Below are 22,261 nucleotides of genomic sequence, written 5' to 3' on the forward strand. Positions count from 1 at the left end.
TCCAGGATTTTCATTTTAAATTAAAGATGTAAAGTTTAATTAAATTAGTCATGTCATTGCTGATAATTGTTCTATTCCCTTTTGATACTCCGCAAAATTCTGTCCTTTGTTGTATAACAAAATACTAGGTCAATATTTAATATTCCTGTGTAGTCAGCTAGTATGTTAGACATTTTCAATTCAGTGGCTCTCTTTTCACTACTGATTTTGTATCATGGGAATTTACATCAAATTCTGGATGATTTGTGTTCTCCAACAGTTTGAAAATATGCAGAGGACTCACAGTACTTTGAGGGCAGTCACAGCAGCAACGTATTTTCTTCTCATTCTGGCATTTACACTTCCTATTTAAATTCTCTGTGGTTTCAGTGAGGTTGCATAGCTCTCATTGCTTGGGTTCAAAGGCTCCTGTTGTCCATGCTGATGATTTACTTTTGGTGGGGCTCAGAACAGGCCTCAGTCCAGGGAGCTTGGATGTCCAGAGGCGGCCACGACGGTGCTCAGGCCGAAGTCCAGATTTGGAGAGGTCTCAGCCACAAGCTTGTCTTTCTATGTGACAAACTCAAAACCCACAATTCTAAAAGAGTTCTTAACCTGTCTTTTATATTTCATTTCTGTTTATCTTCTCTCCATTGTCATTTTATCCTTCTTTAAATTTTTTTCTTATCAAATATAGCCATATTTTTCTCTTTTTCCCACTTTGAGGCCAATTAGATTTTATTTTAATTCTTTTTATTTTAATTCAATATAAGTACATATTAAGAAAAATTACAAAAGCTATTCTATGAAAAAAGTAATTTTTCATAACAAAAATTATTAGAGAACAACAATGGTAAATATACAGTGTATCATGATCTTAAGGGAATATATATTTTAATTGCCAATCTATCTCTCAGCTTATTTTCTTATAGTACTATACCTTTTTTGCATAACACATTTTAATTATTAACAAGGTATCACACAGTTGGTACAGTTTCTTCTTATTTCCCAACATCTCTTATTTTTTTTGGTTCTAATTTACATTTTCAGTTTCTCGCAGTGGAGAGACAATGGGATATGTGTGTGTGTGTTCTGTTTATTCAGCGAAGAGTGTACATCCATTTACCTAGAAATGCCTCAAGGTTATCATGCATATATATATATATATATATATATGTACATATATATATACACACACATACACACACACACGTACATATGTATGTACATAAAACCACCTTTTTATTCATTCATTTGTTGATGGGCACTTGTAATTTTTTTTTTCAAGATTTAGCTATTACAAACTGTGCCACTATAAACTTGGGTGAGCATATATGGCTGTGCTATGATTCTTTTCGTTCCTTTGGGCATATTCCTGGAAGGGAAATAGGTGCGTATAATGGAACCTCTAATCTTAGCTGATTTAGGGATCTCCACACCGATTTCCATAGTGGTTTCACCAGTCCACACTCCCACCAACAATTCAGAAGGGCTCCTTTCTCTCCACAACCCTGCCAGTATTTTTTATTGGTTGATTTCTTGATAGCAGCCAGTCTTTCTGGAGAGAGGTGAAATCTCAGTTTTGTTGTAATTTGCATCTCTTGAATGACCAATGATGTTGAGAATTTTGCCATGCATTTATTTGCTGATTCTTCTTCATCTGAAAAGTGTATATTATCTCAGATGCCCATTTCTGGATTGGTTCTTTAAATTTGGGTGGGCTGATTTTTAACAATTTTATGTGCTCTCAATATTAGTCTTTTTTTCTAAGGAATTGCTGGGTAAAATATTTTTCCTGACTGAAATTATACTACACATCTTCTGTGATAAAAACAGATTGGTACTGGAATAAAACAAAACAAAACAAAAAAGATCCAAAAATCAAGATGCAGATGCACTCAGCCACCTCATCTTTGAAAAAAGGACCTATCACCCTCACTGGAAGTAAAATAGCTTCTAATAAATGCTGCTGGGAAAACTGGTTTTCTACATGGCAAAGACTAAACCCAGACCTATGTCTCTGATCATATACTAAAATAAAATAAAAATGGATCAAAAATCTAAATATTAAAACAGAAACACTAAATCTGCTGAGAGAACACCTAGAATGCTTGAGAAAGTAGCTAAATACTTTGTAACAAAACCCAGACTGCACAGGAAATACTACAAAGAATCAACAACTGGGATCTCATCTTATTAAAAAAATCTCTTGAATAGCAAAAGAAACCACCAATAGCGTGAAAAGACAACCTAAGAGTGGGAAAATTTCTAGCCAGTAGGGGTTTTTTTTGTTGTTGTTGTCTTTTTTTGGCCTTTTCTGCATCATTAAAAAGCTGCACTGTTTTTCTTTTTCTTGTATCTGTTCATAGCCCTTTTCTTTGCTAGTTGTTACTCTAAAGTGTTTCTCAAGAAGGACACCCTGCTGCCCACCAAGAAAACACATCAGTCCTCCCTTTTGTGGGGACCTGGTGTAGACTGGACCCGTGCTGCATGTGTGGCTCTGAGTGCTGCGTTTGGCTGTGACTTCACTGCAGTGTGCACTTGAGCTGCTCGTGTGTTTACTTATGTACCAATCTCTCCCTTCACCTTTCCTGGGCTCCACCCGTGACCGTGATTAACAACTTTGAAATTCAGTGTTTCTGGTGAAGGACACCTCAGGACAAACACTGAAATTTCCTGTTTCTTGTCTCACCATTACAGATGGGTCATTATACTGTTAAAAAAAAAAAACTCTATCAAAGTGCAAATATAATTATTGAACTAAATTATTTCATATTTTGATTGTTAAATATATGGATATATATATATTTAAAGTAAAATTTATTGATATATTTTACAATAATTGGATAATATTGAAGTATAATAGTATATTACAGTTCTATAACTTTTGATCTTATAAAATGATATCTTTCCTAAGTTATTGCTGTTTTAAATAACTGCAACTAATTTTAATTCATTAAATTTTATTCATATTTCTATGCTTATGATTGATACATTGTTTCATTGCCTCATAACTGGATTTAAGAATCATACATTTGAAATATCTTTCATTTCTAAAATTTAGTAACAAATTATAATACCATTACTGAATTTAAATATTTTCTAGTTTTATAATTCACTTGTTTCTGTAATTTCATTCAGAAATTATTTACCAAAGTTCTTTACTCATCTTTTCTTTGTGTATTAAGGCTTTTTCTTATAAATTTGTGAGAGGGGCCAGGGATTTAGCTCAGTGGTTCGGTGGCAAGCGCAAGGATGGAGTTCAATCCCCGGTACAAAAAAAAATAATAATTATAAATTTGTGAGAATTATTTGTCTATTAAAGATAAGCATTTTATTCATTGTATTTGGAAAATATTCACTCTATGGTTTGACAGTTATTTTTGTATATCAGGCACATAGACAAAAAACATTAACTTTAAGAATGCAAAAATATCTTGCTAAGGCTTTCTTTTTGTATATTTAAATATCTACCACAAATCAATTTTTACTGTTCACGACTTTGTCCCTCCAAATTCTATAATGACATTTCTAATTTATAGTACACCTAGATTAGCAGAAATTTAGAAAAGTTTAAAATTTTGTGAACTGAATTGCACCCTTTAGGTGATACCCCATGACTCACTGCTGACTCTTCACACAGACTCCTTTCTTCACCTGTGCAGGGACTGCACTGAACTCTTGTCATAGAACACAGGACCTGCACACCAGTACTCATAGCTCCTGACACCAGAAGACGGCATGAACAATAACCCTGTCCAGGGGAACTTTAAGTTGAGTTGCCTTTTTGAAGTTGTGGAACAGAACTCCAGACTCCTTGAATGCATGTCTCCAGTCTTGAGATCCCAATTATCTCCAGCTAAATGTGACTTTATTTGTTCTTCATCAGTCTGATTTTATTGTTGTTTGATTGTTATGTACCTAATATTCAGATGAGTGCTGATTTTAAAATTATTTAATATACATAACATACTGTAGACTCATTATTTATAAAAGATAAACTAGGTGTTGAACAAATAAATATAAAAGTTATTTTTTAAAGCTAAATCCTTTCATCCAATTGTAAAATGAAGAGATTTTTAAAAATATATTGTATGTAGAAGGCATGATATTAAAGGTACAAGTACAAAATTAGATATAAAATATTTGAATGGTTAAAAATAAGCACTGAAAATCTGCCGACTTCAGAAAATATTTGCAAATTAGATCATAGATCAAAGGTTAATATTTCTTATAAATAAAACCTGTAACATTGAGTGAAGCATGGAAACATGAGGGAAAAATAAAGAAAATAAATGGGAAAAGAATTCATAATTATAAAGTGCAAGAAACTGGTGGTATGAAATACCAAACTTACAATAAAAGCGCCAATTGAATAAATAAAATCATTACTTACATATCAGTTCAGTAAAACCCATAATTTTAAAAAGATTTTCTAATAGGCTGTGGATATAAATTACTATTAGATGTGCAGAATTTTGTAATTATATTGAAGGAAAAATTTCAGTTACCTATTAAAGGTTTCAGTGCTCATTTCTTGGACCAGCAATTATACTTCTGAGACATAGTCACACAGAAGTATACACATACACCTACATACATAAAAAACTCGTATTCAAAGTATCTGTAAAGTTTATTTGCTACCACATCTTTGTGAAGCAGGAGATATTAAAACAAGCTGTCCAATACTAAAAAAAAAAAAAATGCTGTAAAATATATACCATTCTATGAAAAGTAAAATGAGAAATTAAAATTAAAATCCCTTTTATTGTGGTATTGAATAATCTTTACTACATAGAATTAGGGTATCTAGAAAGAGGAGGATTGAGATTTTGAAAGATTTCCTAAAAAGTTTTTGTTTGAAACATGCATATTTTTGAAGTAAATTAGAGCAATATGAACTAGCTGCCATGACCGCACAATCACACTAGTGTGAGACACTACCCCGGCAGGCAGAGTGAGAGGCTCTAGGTCCTCCTCGCACCTGGTTAGGGTTAGGTGCAGTGGTTTGTGGGGAGGGGTGGGCCAGGTCCTCCATGGCGGGACAGCCAAGCTCACAGGCACGCTGAAAGAGAAAGGACATGGAGACACGACAGGGCTAAGCCCCGCATGATTTCTAGGTCGAGAGAGATTCGCCTCAATTCACCTCAACATATTCAAGCAAGAGAAAGACATGAGTCCCTGTGAGGCAGGACAGATGTTGGTTCTGACTCACACTGCGAAACCTCTCCTCTGGCTGTAGCATGGGGACAGCAGGGAGGACATCTTGAGAGGAAGGGGCAGTCCCTGGATGCGGAGACTATGGTCTCTGGAACACAGACGTGAGGGTTTCAGGTGTTGGGGCTGTCGTGGAGATGAAGTGCACTGATGCATTAAAAACTAGATCCGTGGCACAAGTGACACCTGGTGAAGGACTGCCGATGAGCTGCTACATCCGGAACGGGGAAGGGGACGTGCCAGAACCTCTGCTGTGCATCCTGGACTCCTGTGAGCCACGGTAGCACAAGGTGAAAGAGTAAAGTCAGGAAACTAGACTTAGAGTGAGGCTGAATCTGGGGCATGACCACGGCTGCTGATGGCAGCAAACCAGAGGTCCCCGAGAACATCCAGTATTTACTGAATACGATCATGGGGATAATAGGGAGCTGGGTGTGCTTTGAAGACATCTAGTTAAATACTGCGGAACCCCTGGCAAGATGGCATGAGACAAGGTTGTGAGAGAAACACTGCTTGTCTTGCTTGGACAGAACAAACCTGTAGTGGGACTGGTTGCAATTAGCAGGCAAAGTATACGGTCAGTGAGAAGCTATAATTCGGGGGAAAAGGCTTTAATTGGGGTCACGCTGAACTCAGCTGCAGAGCCCTGCCCTTCACAGAACAGGGCCTAGGTTTCCATGGAAGCCATTGAGGGAGGGGCTGTGATTACCCAGTCCACCATCTGAGTCTTGTAGAGCTGCAGTTTGACTCCTGATGTAAAACAATATAGCCAAATTATGGAAGGGGAGAAGCACATGCTACTCAAAGCCACTAGTACTGGGCAGGGACGCCGGCCACATTGTGATGGAGGATGAGAAAGCAAACAGGCAGGAATTTCTGATTTGAACAGTGATCACAATTTGGTGTTTTTCCCTTAAGGTCGATGGAATAACACTCAGTCCAGTCTTCTATGCAGTATGTTAAATAATTCAAGCCTCGTTGTAACAGCCACTCTTATGGAAAGGTGTTTTTTATGAAATTTCAGTTCAGAAATATTTCCAAGAAATATATCAATGATATTTATTATCCAAAATGTAAATGTAATAAATATTGGTAAATTTCTACCACATGATAATATACAAGCAGAGAAAATGTTCAGAAATAATTTATTAAATTGGGAAAGTGCTGACAAATTTATGTTTCATTTATACACTGACAAGGCAGTTGATATAAATACGTCTATCAATCTATTGCTAAGATCTAGAAGGGTGCTTGTAAGCAAATGTCTTCTCCATAAAGTATGTATCTTCTGCTTTACATGTTGTAAATTGTATTCAAATATTTTACCAGTTTTATAAATGAAAGTGTAATTGGAAACATTTTCCTTTGGATTTACATACATCAACTCATACATGCATTGTGATTCATCCTGTTACTCTTTCTTGGAAGATTTCATCCATGTAGTTTCTGAAACATCACGATGATCTGCTCCAACACATCCCACTTACAAATGTGATTATTATTACCAACTCTGGCCTTTTCCAGAGAAATCACATTTATTGTAAGCTGTTGGGATAAAGATGAGTCAATGAGAAAGTCCTTTTCTGAACGTGTGTAAACAGCAATTGTAACATAACACACACGAACCCTTGTAAATTGCCTAAGATCACCTACAGCAGTAGATTTGACTGAATGAAAAATAAAAAAAAAATATTTAGAACTTTTGAATGAGAAAAGTCCCAGAGGCAGGCAGGCTTAGATATATTCTAATTAGTATAACCTAAGATGTAATCCAAGGGGTTGGGTTTTTTTTTTTTTAAATAACACCATTTTCGAGAAAAGGATATTTTCTGTCAGTTGGGATTTCATAAAGAAATAACCAACCACTGATACAGATGTTTTAATTATTTTGGGGATAGTTTGCACATAACTTTTTTTTTTTTTTTTTTGGTACTGGGTATCCAACTCAGGGCCTGCACTTGCAAGGCAGGTGTGGTGCCATCGAGCTAAATTCCTGGATACTGCACATGACTTTTGATATTCTAATAGAAGGTCAATGGTTGGAAAAGGTGTTGATGTTGCATGGGCTGACTTTTACATTTACAAATAAGTTATTTTTATTATACAGTAGATGCTATGGAAAATATTTGCCATCTCTAGATCTATCAGAGGACTAATATTCAAAATATATAAAAAACAAAACCTGACACTTGTCGAAATGAAGTACATGTGGTCAATAATTACATGAAAAATGTAATCTTTAGACTGGAGGAAAAGGAAATTAAAGTTGGATTGAGAGTCTATCTCACACAGTCTAAACAACTATCTTCAAGAATAAAAATAATATACATAGGTGAGAAAGTATAGATAAAGAAAATCTACATAATGAGAATTAAATTTGTACAGCCATTATTGAAATCAGAGAGATTCCTGTAGAATTAAAAATAGTTTTACTATTCATTCAGGGGATACAAATGCTCAGAATATTTTTAAAAATAATTAAAAATAGTTATGTTTATATTAAAACTAAGTCACAATGATGCAAGAAAATCTCTGCCTCTGGGTGTCATACATGGGTGTGATTTTTTTATTATATTTTGAAGTAGGAGTGATAAGGTCCACCTGAAACTTCTCCGTGTAACAGATATTTGGGACAGGCTTTCTATTACTTTATCAGTTAGGTAAACATTTCACTCGGGTATGTAAGACTTCTAACCAGGCTCTTCCATTTGTAAATACTTTTTAGGCAGGAATTTTATGACATTAAACTTTTTATCGTTCTGATATTGTATTGACATCCATACATAAAATATAGATTAGCCTTTCAGAAATCAAAACAACATTTAAAGTGTGAAAATTTTGCTATATTAAATAGTATAAATTATATAATATAATCTCCAATACTTACCACTTGTCAGTGAGATTTAAGAACCACTCTACATTGTTCAATTCCAGTGATAGCTCAAAACTTCCCAGTTTTTCTAGTGAAGAAAAATGCTTTTTGTGCTAGAACTTTCCTGACAGCTTTCTTCACCTCCTGGTTTCTCAGGGTGTAGATCAGAGGGTTTGCCAGTGGGGTGAGCACACAGTAGAACACGGACACCACTTTGCCAATGGTGAAGTTGTACTTGGCCGGAGGACGGACGTAGGCAAAGATGATGGTGCCATAGTAGATGGTAACCACAGTGAGGTGGGAGGCACAGGTGGAGAAAGTTTTCTTCCGAGCCTCTCTGGAAGCCAGCCTGACTACTGTGGTCACAATATTGGCATAAGAGGAGAAAGTGAGAAACAGAGAACATAGAATCACAATGGAGCTAAATGTATAACTCAGGGCTTCCACAAAAAATGTGTCTGAGCAGGAGAGTTTGAAAACAGGATCTGAGTCACAGAAGAAATGGTTGATCTGGGAGCCACAAAAATTGAGACACGAGATGAGTATGGTAGTTGGGAGAGTAGCAGAGAAACCCCCAATCCAGGATCCAGCGGAAAACTGAAAGCAAATCTGCGGATTCATGAGAAGTGCATAGCGCAGAGGGCTGCATATGGCCACGTACCGGTCATAGGCCATCACGGAGAGCAGGATGCACTCTGTGGCTCCCAAGGAGAAGAAGAAATACAGCTGGGCAATGCATCCCGGAACAGAGATGGTGACCGCTTCGGAGAGGCAGGTGGCCAGCAGCTTAGGCACTGTGGCTGTCGTGTACCAGATCTCCAGGAAGGACAGGTTCCCCAAGAAGGTGTACATGGGTGTCTGGAGGGTGGGGTCCGTGAGAACGATGAGGATGATGAGGGTGTTCCCCAGGAGGGAGAGCAGGTACACCGTGAGGAACGTCACGAAGAGTGTGAGCCGCAGGGAGGCAGAGCCCGAGAACCCCAGGAAGATGAACTCTGTCACTGTGGTTCTGTTTTCTCTGTCCATCCCTCCCGCATCTGCTCTGGTCGGGAGGATCCACGACTTCAGAGCATGGTAGATGAGCAGGGAGCAGGGAGTAAATAGTAGAATATTCTTGTTCTTTTAATGAATGTTATCACTGACCCTTAATCACATAAGTTAATATCCTTGCACCAGATAGTTGTTTTTTTTTTCAAAACACTTTATGTGGATCACATATTTTTGATTTTCAAAATATTTCTTCAACATAAAATTTCTAATAATGTACACTTTACAAATGGCGGAATGAGTAGTTTTCCTATCCTTGCATCAGTGTTAGGTGGTGTTGGGTTTTTCAACCCAGGAATGCTCCTTTCCAGACCAAGCTAACACACAATGAGTCTTCATTGATACCTTGGTATTGTGCTGTCCCACATGAAGTCACATCCTAGAATCCAGTGATGAGGAAATCAGAAGTGAGTCAGGCAAGGTGCATGGATCCGAGGCTTCCTGCTCTCTCCCAATCACTCTGCTGAAAACAAAGTGATTGCCACAGTTTTCCCTTCGTGGTCCTTCAGGGATTCCATCTGTGAACTGGTGTGGATCGGCACAAGTTAACCTACATCAGAATACAAACTAAAAGTTGAATTCATAATATATGTGGAAGATATTGTTAGATTTCTTCTTTTCATTTCCAAATCTTCTGCTTACTTTTAGTATCATTTCATCCACTGTTTACCCACACTGGTTAGAAACTGTTAGGCAAGTCATATTTTAATTAAATCAGAAATCTTGTTTGGAGCAATGTGTATTCCAAGTCAGTGTATTCATAAGCTTTCATGCCAAAATGTCCAAGTAGGTATTAAATTAAAAAATTCATGGTAGACATAATGAAAACATTCTTGTGTATGTAAAATATACTTTTAAATTATATAAAGTATCTTTAATAAAGATCTAGGCTTTATTATTTTTGTATCACAATGAAAATAGGATGAATGAAATTCGAATTCAGTTCTGTTTCTGAATATTGAATTCTTTTAAAGCTTCAGGAAGATCTAGAGTCGACAAAATCTACTGCAAATACATGTACAGGTTTATGCTGCAGTGTAGAGCTCCCTGTGGCATACAATGGACAAGGCAGAGAAGTACAGATCCACATACGGATTTTGGAAGTTACCAGGTACACATTTCAAAGCATCAAGTTAGAATGGGTAAAATGGGTAAGAGCATAATGTTAGTATGGGTAAGAGTCTTTGGCACCCATCAGTATATATTAATATATCTATAAAGCATTAAGTATTACATATATCAATAAATATTAGTTGATAGAAACATATAGATATTAATATACAATCCTAATAATGTAAATATATATATAAATATACATAAAATACAGGTATCAATTCCCAGATAATTTTAATCCTACCTTTATGTATAATAAAATAAAAAGATATTTCACAGTCTATTTCACCATTCATAACATTTTGAAAGATATAGGAAAAATTATCATTTCTACAGTTCCTATTAATTATCTATAACTGAACTAATTTTACAAATATTTTTCCTATTTTTGTTTGTCTTGTTTCTCTAGAGAAATATTGACATTTATGTTATTCATATAAGACCAAAGATGTAGCACGGCCTTGCGAGTTCAGTACTTGAAAATCATTCTCGAGTGTGGAAAGAGAAGAGCGTTGATGTCACCACCTTCTTAAACAGATAATGTTTGTGAATTCTACTTTCAGCAACAAGATGATTCTGCATTCCTCTGCTATATGTAACCTTAAAAAGAGACTGAAAGATAGAGGAAATAAATTATAAAATAATTAAACTAACTCTCACTGTTAAATGGAACTTACATCTATTTTTTATGTTTTTCTAGATTTAATTTGCAACCAGTTGTCCATGCTGCACAGTATGAGTTCCTGGTGGATACTGTCTGAGATTAATAGTATTATTCCATCATAACAACACATCTTTGCAGTTGTTGGCCCATCTATCCTTATCCAGAGCATTATGGATAGTATTACCCGGATATACTCACATTCTGTGTTCTAGTTCTTTGATTTTCAGAAATATATTCTTGTTGGTTAAGTATCCACCCAACTCTTCTTTTCAGCAAAGCTATGGTTTGCAATGTACTGGATTCACCCGGGTCATAAAGAAGAGAAGACCTCTCACTGCTTCGTTTCCGGCTCTCACACAGCATCCACCCTATGAAGAAACACCACATTCTTTAGCTTTTTTCAGTCTTTCTGTTTTCCTCTGTGACCATGGCACAGGGAACAGTAATGGCTAAGAGCTCCATGGTGAAAAGCATTGAGATTTCATCAGCCCGGAGCCTTAGACAGCCACTGTCCACCTGGGGGCACCCACATGTGCCCCTCAAGGACTTCCCCTTGGTGAGGGTCAGAGTGCTGTACCCTCGGGGTGAAGAAAGGAACGTGGGGAGTCATGGGACTGTCACTACAGGAACTGAAGTAATCGTGTGCTGCGTGGCTCCGTTAGCTGCCACTGTCTATGATATTGACTGTGAAACAGGTTCCCAGATGTGATCTATCCTTCGATATTTCTGCCACCACAAGCATTGTCACAAAATCATACACTCTAACATAGAACATAAGAACCAGATGAGTGTATGTAGATCTTATTATAAAATATAAAGGCTAAAAAATAAGGAAAGAAGGAAAGAAGGAAAGGAAGAAAGAAAGAGCAAGGAAGGGAGGGAGGGAGGGAGGGAGGCAGGAAGAAAAGAAAGAAGGGAAGTAAGAAAGAAAGAACACACCAGATTGTGAACGTTTTATAGAAAAGAGGAAATCTTGAATGAGTGTTCGAGGGAACAGTGACGCCCAGGGCAGCGTAGACAAAGGCTGAGACATTTCACCAGGAACTACAGAGAGGAGCACCCAGAACACGTGCCAGCGCCCTAAAGGCAGATGCCCATCCACAGCGTCCCCTCCCTCGATGCTTCCAAGGGGAGAGCAGGTGGGTCCACCCTAGATTCATGCTGCCCCTTCCTCCGCCCACAGTGCCCCTCCCAGTCCCAGGAAGCAGACAGGCCTCAGGGCACCCCTGTCCCATCCCGCCATGGGGCAAGACCACCCACACCTTCCAAGTAAGCGCTGCACTGTGCTTCTCCTTGGCTCGGTGCAGCAGAGTTAAGGAGAATCTAAACAACCTGGTCCTGGACAAGCACAGTGACCAGGGACAGACAGAACAGAGCACACCTGTGACTGTAGACGTTAAGTCCAGCACTAGTACCCAGACACCCACAGACGACACACAATCGAGACCAGAGGACTGAGCTTGTTTCCCATCTGTGAACAGGAGGGACACATCTGGGCTGTGACAGTGACACAGTCTAGGGCGAATTAGCAGAGGGGCCTGTGATGCAGGGTATCTCAAACATCTGTAGGCTCTAAAGCTAGGAGGAAGAAATCGTGGCTGGCTGGATACTAAGATGGAAGTTTCTGTTAAAAAAAATAAAGAAAGAAAGGAACTTTCCTTGTTTCTATTTTTATTAGTTTTTCTCTTTCTATCATTTTTAAAATTTATTTTCTTCCCTTTCCCTTCATTTATTTATTTATTTTTGTTTTGCTCTCTTTCTTTCAACTTATTTTTCTCTTTCTTATCTTTCATTTACTGTATTTTGCTTTACATTTATCCTCTTTCTTCATTTTTTTTCTGCAAATATTCTTGAACAATATTAATTTCTGTTTCCTCCTTAATAGAATTGCAGTCTTACTTTCTTTCCTGCTCATATGCCATTGATTGATTTCCCAAATTCTGCTTTTTCTGTTCTCTGGTGCCCATTCCTTCTACCTGTATTTTTATAACTACTAAGCTTTGTGAATCTTTAGATATCTAAATAACTTCACCCTATTGCTGTTGAATATGCTCCTATTATTAGTCAAAATAAAGTTACTCTATTTTTGGTGTTTTCCTGAAAATAAGAGCTAAGTAGGAAATAAGTATCTGTCTTTACCATATTGATGGTCAGGGTCATTCAGAAAATTACCCCTCCCTCTTCTCTTGGTTGGTGACCACTCAATAATAGTAGGTAAGGCGTGGTTGCTGGGGCCAGCATTTTCAGTCTCCACTTTTCAAGGCTGATTATGTTCCAGTTAGTTTTTAGTTTTATGAAGACACAGTAAAAGATATTTACTGTGGGTCAACATTGGATCACTAATTAGTTTCTTTTGGTGTTCATACTATAATTACGGATCTTTCATTGTTTAAAGGTAGTACATTATTGGTCCTTACATTTTGTCAATACTTGGTTTGTATTTGACACAATGGATGCTGATTTCATTACAGTAGCCAGAGTGATGTAACTGTTGACATTGGTTGGTCCTCTTGGGATGCCAACATCTGGCTGGCTTGGGGTCATAAGCAATGCTGTGGCCCATTCCTATACTGGGCCAAATGTGCTGCAGCCTTCCATTGCAAGTAGATGAAGTTTGTTGGACCCTACAATAGAGAAAAAGGCCAATAGTTAGCCATGCTCAGAGGACATAAATTAAAAATTAAACATCAGGGCTGGGGATTTAGCTCAGTGGTGCTACCACCTGCCTTGCAAGTGTAAGGTCCTGGGTTCGATCCCCAGTAAAAAAAGAAATTAAACATCAACTAAAGAGGTCTCAATAGCAGAAACAAAGATTTCCATTACAGTCAACTTGCAGGCCTCAATAAAAAAAACAAAGAAACCCGCAGGCCACAACACAGAGACACAAACAATAGAAACATGACAAAACAAGCCAACAAAATGCCTCCTAAAACTCTGACTCCTTTAAGCTGATCCACATAGTATTGAATGGGAGGAAATAAAAGCCAAACATCTGAATTATTCAAATTGATATCATGGGATGTAATGAAACAGGCCAGTAAGGCATTTGGGAGCTACAGAAGATACAGCTAATGAGATATTGGGACAAATGAACAAAACAATTGGCATGTCTAAAGAAGGCAGAAATAAAAGCTAGACAAGTTAAATAAATGATGCTACTCAAGCACAACTAGCAGAAAAAGAAAATTAGAGTCCATAAAAAGCTCCAAATAGAAATTCAATAGATTAAAATTCTATGAAATGTATGTGCAGCAGAAGGGACCAAGTTGAAGGCAGATTGTCAGAAATAGTGGACAGGGTTTTCCTTGGTGAACAATTAATGAGGTATTCTCAAAACAAAAAGTGAACACGAGAATCAGATGTAAAATGTCCTAGATGATACAGAGAAGACTGATATTTAATGGAATTAGTGAAAAAAATCAAAGAAAAAAATCGCATAAAAAGCATGTTCACTGAAAATGTCAGAAAAAATTCAAATATGTGAAAATAATTTAATATGTAGATAAAAGCAGTATAGGAAAATCCAAATAGCCACAGTCATAAAAGAACCTTTCCATGACATGTCAAAATCCAAATCCTAGGAGTGCAACAAAAGCATGGAATCTTAAAAGCAGTCAGAGAAAAGCAATAAATCACAAAATGTAAATCCATAAGAATTACAACAAAATTTTCAGCACAAAACTTAAAAGCTAGGGGAGCTAGAAGTGAAGGGCTTTGAGTCCTAAAAGAAAATAATGTCTATCCCAGGTTGATACGTCCCCCAAAACAATCATTCTAATTTGAGGAAGAACTAAGTCTTCATGATAAAAAGCACCTCAAGAAATTCATGACCACCAGACTAGCACTCCAAAGAATTCTGAAGAAAATTCTAGAAAGAGACAAGAAAGTTAACAATAAGAAAAGTTCTAATAAAATAAATATACCACGTAGGTTGATCAATTAAGTAGAATGGAAAGGCATAGAATTGGCAGCAGGAAAATAAGGAAATTGCATGATCAAGTAAATAGCAGCAATAACTCCCAAATGTGAATGGTCTCAATTCCTCAATCAAAAGATGCAGGCTGGAAGAATAGAACAATAAACAAAATCCAATAGTATGCTGAATATAAGAAACACATTTAAACCAAACATTAACACGTAGACTAAATATCAAAGGATGGAAAATAACATCCCATGCAATGGGAAAATGAAAAATAGCAGATGTAACAATCTTATATTCAGAAAAAGTGTACTGCAAGCCAAAACTGATCGAAAGTGGCAAAGAGAGTCACTACATACTTGGTAAGGGAAAAAATTCAGAAGAAGAGATAACAATTATTAACATTAATGCATCTAACTTCATATGACAATTACTCCTGCATGTAGAAGAAGAGGTAAACATATCCATAATTATGTTGGGGGTTTAAATATCTCACTAATGAAATAGGTCAACCTAGGGTCAGGGATTTGGCTCAGTGGTTCTGCCGCCTGCCTCACAAATGCCAGGGCCTGAGTTCGATCCCCGTACCAGGAAAAATAAAAAAGAAGAAGAAGAACAAATAAGTCAACCTGTCAAAATATCAACAAAAAATATGAGCTGAATAAAACTTTGATGCAAATGGACTTAATAGATATCTATAAGTGTTCCACCCAAGAGAAATAGAATACACATTCTTCTCAGCAGAACAAGGAACCGTTTTCCACATAGACCATATACTAGCAAGTTAAACAAGCCTAAGTAAATATAAAAGTGTTGTTATCATACCATGCATATTATCAGATAGTCACTAAGTACAGATAGAAATCAATGACAAAAAATCCCACAGAATTATGCAAATTAATGAACATTAGACACTGCCCTACAAATAAACAATTAGTTAGAAAAAAACAAATGAGACATAAAATTTGTGTAATTAAATGATATTGCCAATACAACATAGCAGAACTTATGGTACACAATGAGAGCGGTCCTAATGGGAAGTTTATAGCTGAAAATGCCCACATCGAAACAACAAAGTCTGCCCAAATAAGTAAAAATGTACCAAAATGTGCTGATAAAATAACAATCTAAATACAAGTATAGTACAAAAAAGGAAATTATAAAAATCTGAGTAAAAATCTATGAAATAGGGACCCCCCCAAATACAAAGTTCAATGAACAGAAAATTTGATTCTTTGGAAGAATAAACAGAATTTATACTTAGTCAATCTAACCAAACAAGGAGAGAATAAACCCAAATTAATACCATTAGGGATGAAAGAGGTAAAATCCAAATGGAAATTTCTAGAATAAAAATGACTATGAGCATCAGCTGTGCCAACGTCTTCTGTTCCAAGGCTATCACTCCGGGATGCACGTACAGCACACCTAGATCCATCTGTCCTCTGATAGACATTTGGGTGCAATTCCATGTCTGATTCCATAAATTATGCTGTAAAATTTAGAAGTGCAGACAGGTTTTCAAATGCTAATTTCAAAATGTTGAGGACACTATTCAGACATAAGATTACTGGGTAATTTCATGATTCTGTGTTGTTTTGAAGCCTTTCTGGGCTGTTTTCCACAAGTGCTGTGATAATTCACATTTCCAGTAAGTGTACAAGGGTTTCCTTTCCTCCCATCCTCACCATGCTCACTGATCAGCTCTTTGGTAACAGCCACACTGGGAGGTGAGAACTGAGATCTCTCTGTGGATTTAATTTGTGTGCCCTTCATGAGGAGCGATGCTGGGCATGGTGTAGTCATTCTGACGTTGGTGTTGGGGATGCTGTATAATGTCCCTGACAACGCATTTTAATCCCATATGTAGTCTGTCACAAACTGTTTTTATAAGTATGTTTCAGGGCCAGGGATTTAGCTCAGTGGTTTTGCCACTTGCCTCACAATCATAGGGACCCGAGTTCAATCCCCAGTACACCCCAAAAAAATTATAAGTATGTTTCAATTAATGTTAGCATAGCACAGTGTATCTTTCTCCACATCTGCACTTTTATTCTATTCGTGTCTTTATAGTTAAAGTATGTTCTTATAGATCACATTTTCAAAACTCTGGCAGTCGGTGACATTTAGTTTTTGTGTTTACACCACAGTCTCTTGAAAGATTATTGATAAGCTTGTATGAATACTATTATTTTTGTTTTCTATTCTGTACCATTGTTCTTCTGTACATTTCTATTTTTCCCTTTTTCTTCCACTGATTCTGAACACATTATTCCATTTATCTTCTTGTGGAAAAACACACACATACACATACTAACAAAACTCTCAATTACTTCTATCACTTTTGACCCTCTTTTAATTTTAGTTATTCACAATTTGCTTTAGTAACTGTAACTATTATTTTAGTTTGAAATATTGTCATGTTTAGCTCAATTACAATAAGAAGAGTAAGATTTTATTTTCATTTATTCATTCTCTTATGATCTTTCATTTAGTTATGAATTTCATGTTGAAGGTTCCTGGGAAGCCTCACCCTGACCTAAACTGGCACTTAGCACTTTATTTCAGACTCTCACTCATTTGTCCACATCTCTTATTTTGAAACAAAGAAGCAGATAGTTTACTCCACAAAGTAATTTATTAAATTAGGATATAACAGTTATGTTTCTGTTATTTTACTCATTTCCTTCATCAGAGTGTGAGCTGGACAGGAACCTTATGTATTTCTTCCTTTCTAACCTTGACAGCAATGGTGTTTATTCAATTTATGCTATTCTAGGGAGTATAATTACTAATGTTTAGTTGAAAACTAAAAAGGTTTTCAAGTTACAGAAAGATTTGTATGAAAACAGGTAGATTTACAGACAGATCCTGAAGAATATAAATCACCCTCCATATATTAAATTTCCTCTAATTAAATAGTTTGAAACTAGATTATTAACATCATGTGTATTGATGGAAAAAGAAAAGGTGCGTACAGCAATACTTCAAACAAGGTGGAAAAAATTATGTTAAAATCATCTTTGTAGAGAACTAACAACTGAAGATGAAGTATAATTGTCATAAAATATGAAACAGAGAATGTTTTTAAAATAAAACTAAACAATTGTCCTAATTTTAACATTTGATGTATGAAATGTCCTGTTAAATCAAAATTAACCAAAATTAATGAAAAGTGAAAAGAAAATTACACAGCTAATTTAAAAAGAAATTCCTATAAGAAACTGAGGATAAAAAGTTAATTTGGAAATCATTTTAAGAATTTTTACTGTATTAAGAAAACTGATTTTTACTCTATATGACAAAGCAGTGTTTACCTAAATCACCATCAAATGTGACAAAATGTCAACTAAATAAAAGGTAAAATCTATAATGATTTCTAAATCAAAAAGAAAACCTTTGTTTTGGAGGAATAATAAAAATAATGGGACATCACCTACTACTGCAGGACAATAAATTCCTTGGAGGATACATTTTCCAAAGATAGAAATGTAGTAGGATGAAGAAAATAATCAGGATGTGGTTTACCCTCTGTCATGTGATGGAGGGCAGCTCAGAGTGTTGTCTTGGAGCTGCGGAATCTCTGAGACCTGAGGCCTTAGTGGCTCATTTTGAGGACTTGGGGAGCTGCTCCCAATTGTGAGCCCCAGGTAGGCCCCACCAGAGGGCGTTGTTCTGAGAGAGCCTGACCTCCACTCTGTCTACTTCCAGCGTCTCCCTGAGCTTCCTCCCAACTCCCTCTCACTATGAAGTGACTGCCATTGCCTCCCCCACAGCAGCTGAGCTCAGGGGACTTGTGCTCTTGGAATTACAGCCTTTTTACTGTGACCTAAAGGAACCTGCTATCATTTAATAGCACCCAAACTCACTGACTTATTTAATAATGGAAAACAGGTTAATACAAATGTCAAGTCATGGAGCTGAATTGGCACAACTATTCATAGGGCTGTGGCCAGATAAAAGAGTAAATTTAGTTTTCCCCTTCCACGGGAGAATTGGATATTTACAACAGTGACAGGCTGGTATTGCACACAAAGTAAACTGTAACATGGAGACAAAAATGGATCTTTAATGATTAAAAAAATTTAAAAAACAACAACAACAACAACAACAACCTTCTCCATTCTGAGTGGACCTTCTATTCCCAGCATCCCTGGAAGTCAGAAAGGTTTAACTTTCTCTGTGTCATCTGGAAAGCGATACCAAACCCATCTGAGATGGCCAGTTTCTTCCTTTTTCTCTCCCCTTTCTACATATCAGGGTTCTGTATTCTCCAAGGTGCTCGAATAGCTGCCATCACCTTTTGATCAAATTGTGACTAAACTTGAAAGGAAATTTTGCTCCCATAGTTCAAGCTGGACTTACTATGGGAAATGCCCTACTTGAAATTTTTCCTCATTCAACTTGTCTGGACCTGCGCTGCCTCACATGCCTGGACATGTCTGAGCCAACTTCCACTTCTCAGGAATGTCTTTGTCTTCAGAAGATTCTTGTCATTTCAGCAGAATGCAAATGAGATAGACCTCACATCTTATATCAGCCAATGAATATGTTACCTGTATTATGTATGAGCCAATACCAGGACTGAGCCCACTTGTTAATGCATATTCCATTTCTCTAACCAATGAATGTATACCAAAGTTACCTTACTTGAAACGCCCCTTCTCAGAATGTATATCTTCTTTGTTCAAGCATGGGATGGGCCCAGTCTCCCGCCTGTGAATGCAGACTGGCTCACTGGCATTAATTAAAGCTTATTTTCACTTTTTTTCTAGACTCCTGATAAGTGCTTTTCATCCTCTGGGACTAGTGGTAAGGAACTAATTCAACTGAATGGAGAGTTTTGTGATTTCAAATTCATGTTTCCATTTTCTCATATTTTCAGTGGTAAATGGGCAAATAATCCAGTAATTAGACACTAGAATCAGGTCTTTGAATGAGCTCCTGGGGGGGAAAAAGAGGTAACACAAAATAATTATTGATAGTTTAAGAAGGCTATAGGCGTTGGGCCTAAAACCGTGCTATAGGTAAATAAATCAGGAACATACTACTATCTGTCTCATTTTATTTTATTTATTTATTTATTTTTTTATTTTATTTTTTTTTGGTACCGGGGATCAAACTCGGGTCCTTGCACTTGTGAGGTAGGCCACCGAACCGCTGAGCTAAATCCGCAGCCCTCTGTCTCATTTTATATCCTTTTCTTTCATCACATTAAAGTTTGCAGGGCTGCCCATTCAGTTCTGCATATACTCGTGGTCCTCACTTAGGGAGTTTCTGTGTAGCAGCTGTCAGTACAAGGCCATCAGCCTTATTTATACAGATGATGTCCTCTCCAAAGACTGAGCTCACCCAGGCTCTTCCAAGACCTGCTGGGACAAGCAAGCACCAGCTATTGCCACATTTTGGTCTGCAGTTTCAGTCATGGACCTAACCCTGAAGTCACCTTGGCTTCCAGGATCAGGAGTACCCCAAAGGGAGGTCACCCCAGAGAGAGCAGTGAGTCCTGCTGTGGAACCAAGGCTGCTCCCCAAGGAGGAGCAATGTTCCCTGGGTGAAAGACTGCAAACTCAGGCCTGGAGGGCTCCTCTCAGCCCCTCACAGATCCAGCCCCAGATGAAGCCCTGCCAGAGCCAGCCAGGACCTACCCTGCCGGTGTAGCAGACAGAGTCTGTCAGCCCATTCCAGCTGACCTTGAGCTTGGGTCTGTCCTTCCTGTCACAATCACCTGACCGAAGCTCTTTCTCTCCCCTCAATGCTGCTCATCTCCTCAGTGGACAGTGTTGGCTGTAGCCCAAGCCTGGCTGTGGCGATGCTCAGCTGGGGCTCTCACCTGGTCACAAATTTAAAAGTCTCTAACTGTTAAAACATGCATTAAAACAGGTCTCATTCTAATCTGAGGAAAATATTGGAATGAAACACATTTCTGGAAAATGACACTGAATTTTTTAAAAAATGTTAAATTATATTTAAGGAATAACGTGACACATACCTTGCGTCAATGAAGTTTTTATATTTAAATCATTCAAATAATTTAAATTTTAAATAGTTACATTGAGACAGACAAAGTATTGGGAAGACATTTCTTAACTAGTGATAATATTAAGAATGATATTAACTAAAAATGAGAAATTAGATTCATTCATAGGAAAATTGATATATATTGAGGATATACTCCTAAGTGAAATAAATAAGTCACACATGTGTAAATTCCAAATAGTTTCTATGGTGTGAAAATGTAATAGTACAGAAGATCCTAATGATATAATTGACAGTGTCAAACAGGAAAAAAAGGGCTAAAGGTGTAGGGAAAGTGGGAAGGGTAGGGAAAAGGTAATAAGGGAAAAGAAAAAAGAACATGAGAAAATGAAAAAATGGAAATAAAGTGTTTGTAAATGGGGAGGGGAGGAAGAGGCGAAGGGAGGGCAGGGATAAGGGGAAAAATGAGAACCAAGACCTGTCAGGTAAAGGTACAAGATCCCAATAACGAATGTAATTGTACTGTATACCTACAATGTACCAATAAACTCAATGAGAGGAAAGAAAATGATATTAACATTTGATTTATGGTAATTTTCAAACATATATAGAAACTAAAAAAACAGAGGGACATATAGAAAGATAATAACCCAACTCAGATGTAAAATAGATATAGGAGGACCTTACTGAATCTCATAAAATCCACTTATGACAAACGAAAAGGAAATATCACAAGGGAATAAAACCTGTAAATCTGTAAATCTGGAACAAAATGGAAGCCTACTATCACCAATTCTGTTCAGCACTGTACTCTAAAGATTAACGAGAAAAATCAGGCAAGATAAATATACAAAAGGAATTACTGTAGCAAAGGAAGTATTCAAATTAATATGATTTGCAGAAGGCAGGATTCTTTACATAGATGACCCAGTGAAGTGCACCAAAAACCTCTTAGGATTTATAACAAAATTCCAAAAGACAGCAAGATACAAAATCAACACACAAAGGCCAGGGATTTAGCTCAGCGGTCCAGTGGCCTGCCTTGCAAGCGCAAGGACCCGAGTTCAATCTCCAATACAAAAAAAAAAAAATCAACACACAAAAATCAATAGAATTTTGTGCACAACTATGGTCAACTCAAGAAAGAAATTACAAAAATAAAACCATTCACAGTAAAATCAAGAAAATCACGTGTCTTACAACTGACCCAGCCAAGGTAAAAACTTCTGCTGTGAAAATTATAAAACTCCAAAATAGGACATTGAAAAGCACATCAGAAAATGGAAAGATATCCCCAGTTTTTCAATAGGCAGAATAAATGTTGACAAAGTTGCCATACTTTCAAAATTGATAGATTTAAAGTATTCCTGATCAAAATACCAATAGCATTGCTTATAGAACTAGAGAAAGGAATTATAAAATTATTATGGAGTCATAAGAGACTCAGAAGCAATACTGGGCCATAAGAAGA

At 36.9% G+C, this 22,261-nt stretch overlaps 1 protein-coding gene across 1 annotated transcript; it reads right to left on the bottom strand.

Moving 5' to 3' along the window:
• Positions 1-8,137: 8,137 nt before the first annotated feature.
• LOC104858196 (olfactory receptor 6B1) lies at positions 8,138-9,094 on the bottom strand. The gene has a single exon (XM_010618287.1). The coding sequence runs from the start codon at positions 9,092-9,094 to the stop codon at positions 8,138-8,140; it is 957 nt and encodes a 318-aa protein (XP_010616589.1).
• Positions 9,095-22,261: the final 13,167 nt, after the last annotated feature.

The sequence above is a fragment of the Fukomys damarensis genome, unplaced genomic scaffold (assembly GCF_012274545.1).
Source record: "Fukomys damarensis isolate Sample0158 unplaced genomic scaffold, DMR_v1.0_HiC HiC_scaffold_3, whole genome shotgun sequence".
NCBI lineage: Eukaryota > Metazoa > Chordata > Mammalia > Rodentia > Bathyergidae > Fukomys > Fukomys damarensis.

What these genes read in the sequence shown, in the direction of transcription:
- LOC104858196 (XM_010618287.1), bottom strand. Translation starts at nt 9,094, where the DNA reads ATGGACAGAGAAAACAGAACCACAGTGACAGAGTTCATCTTCCTGGGG.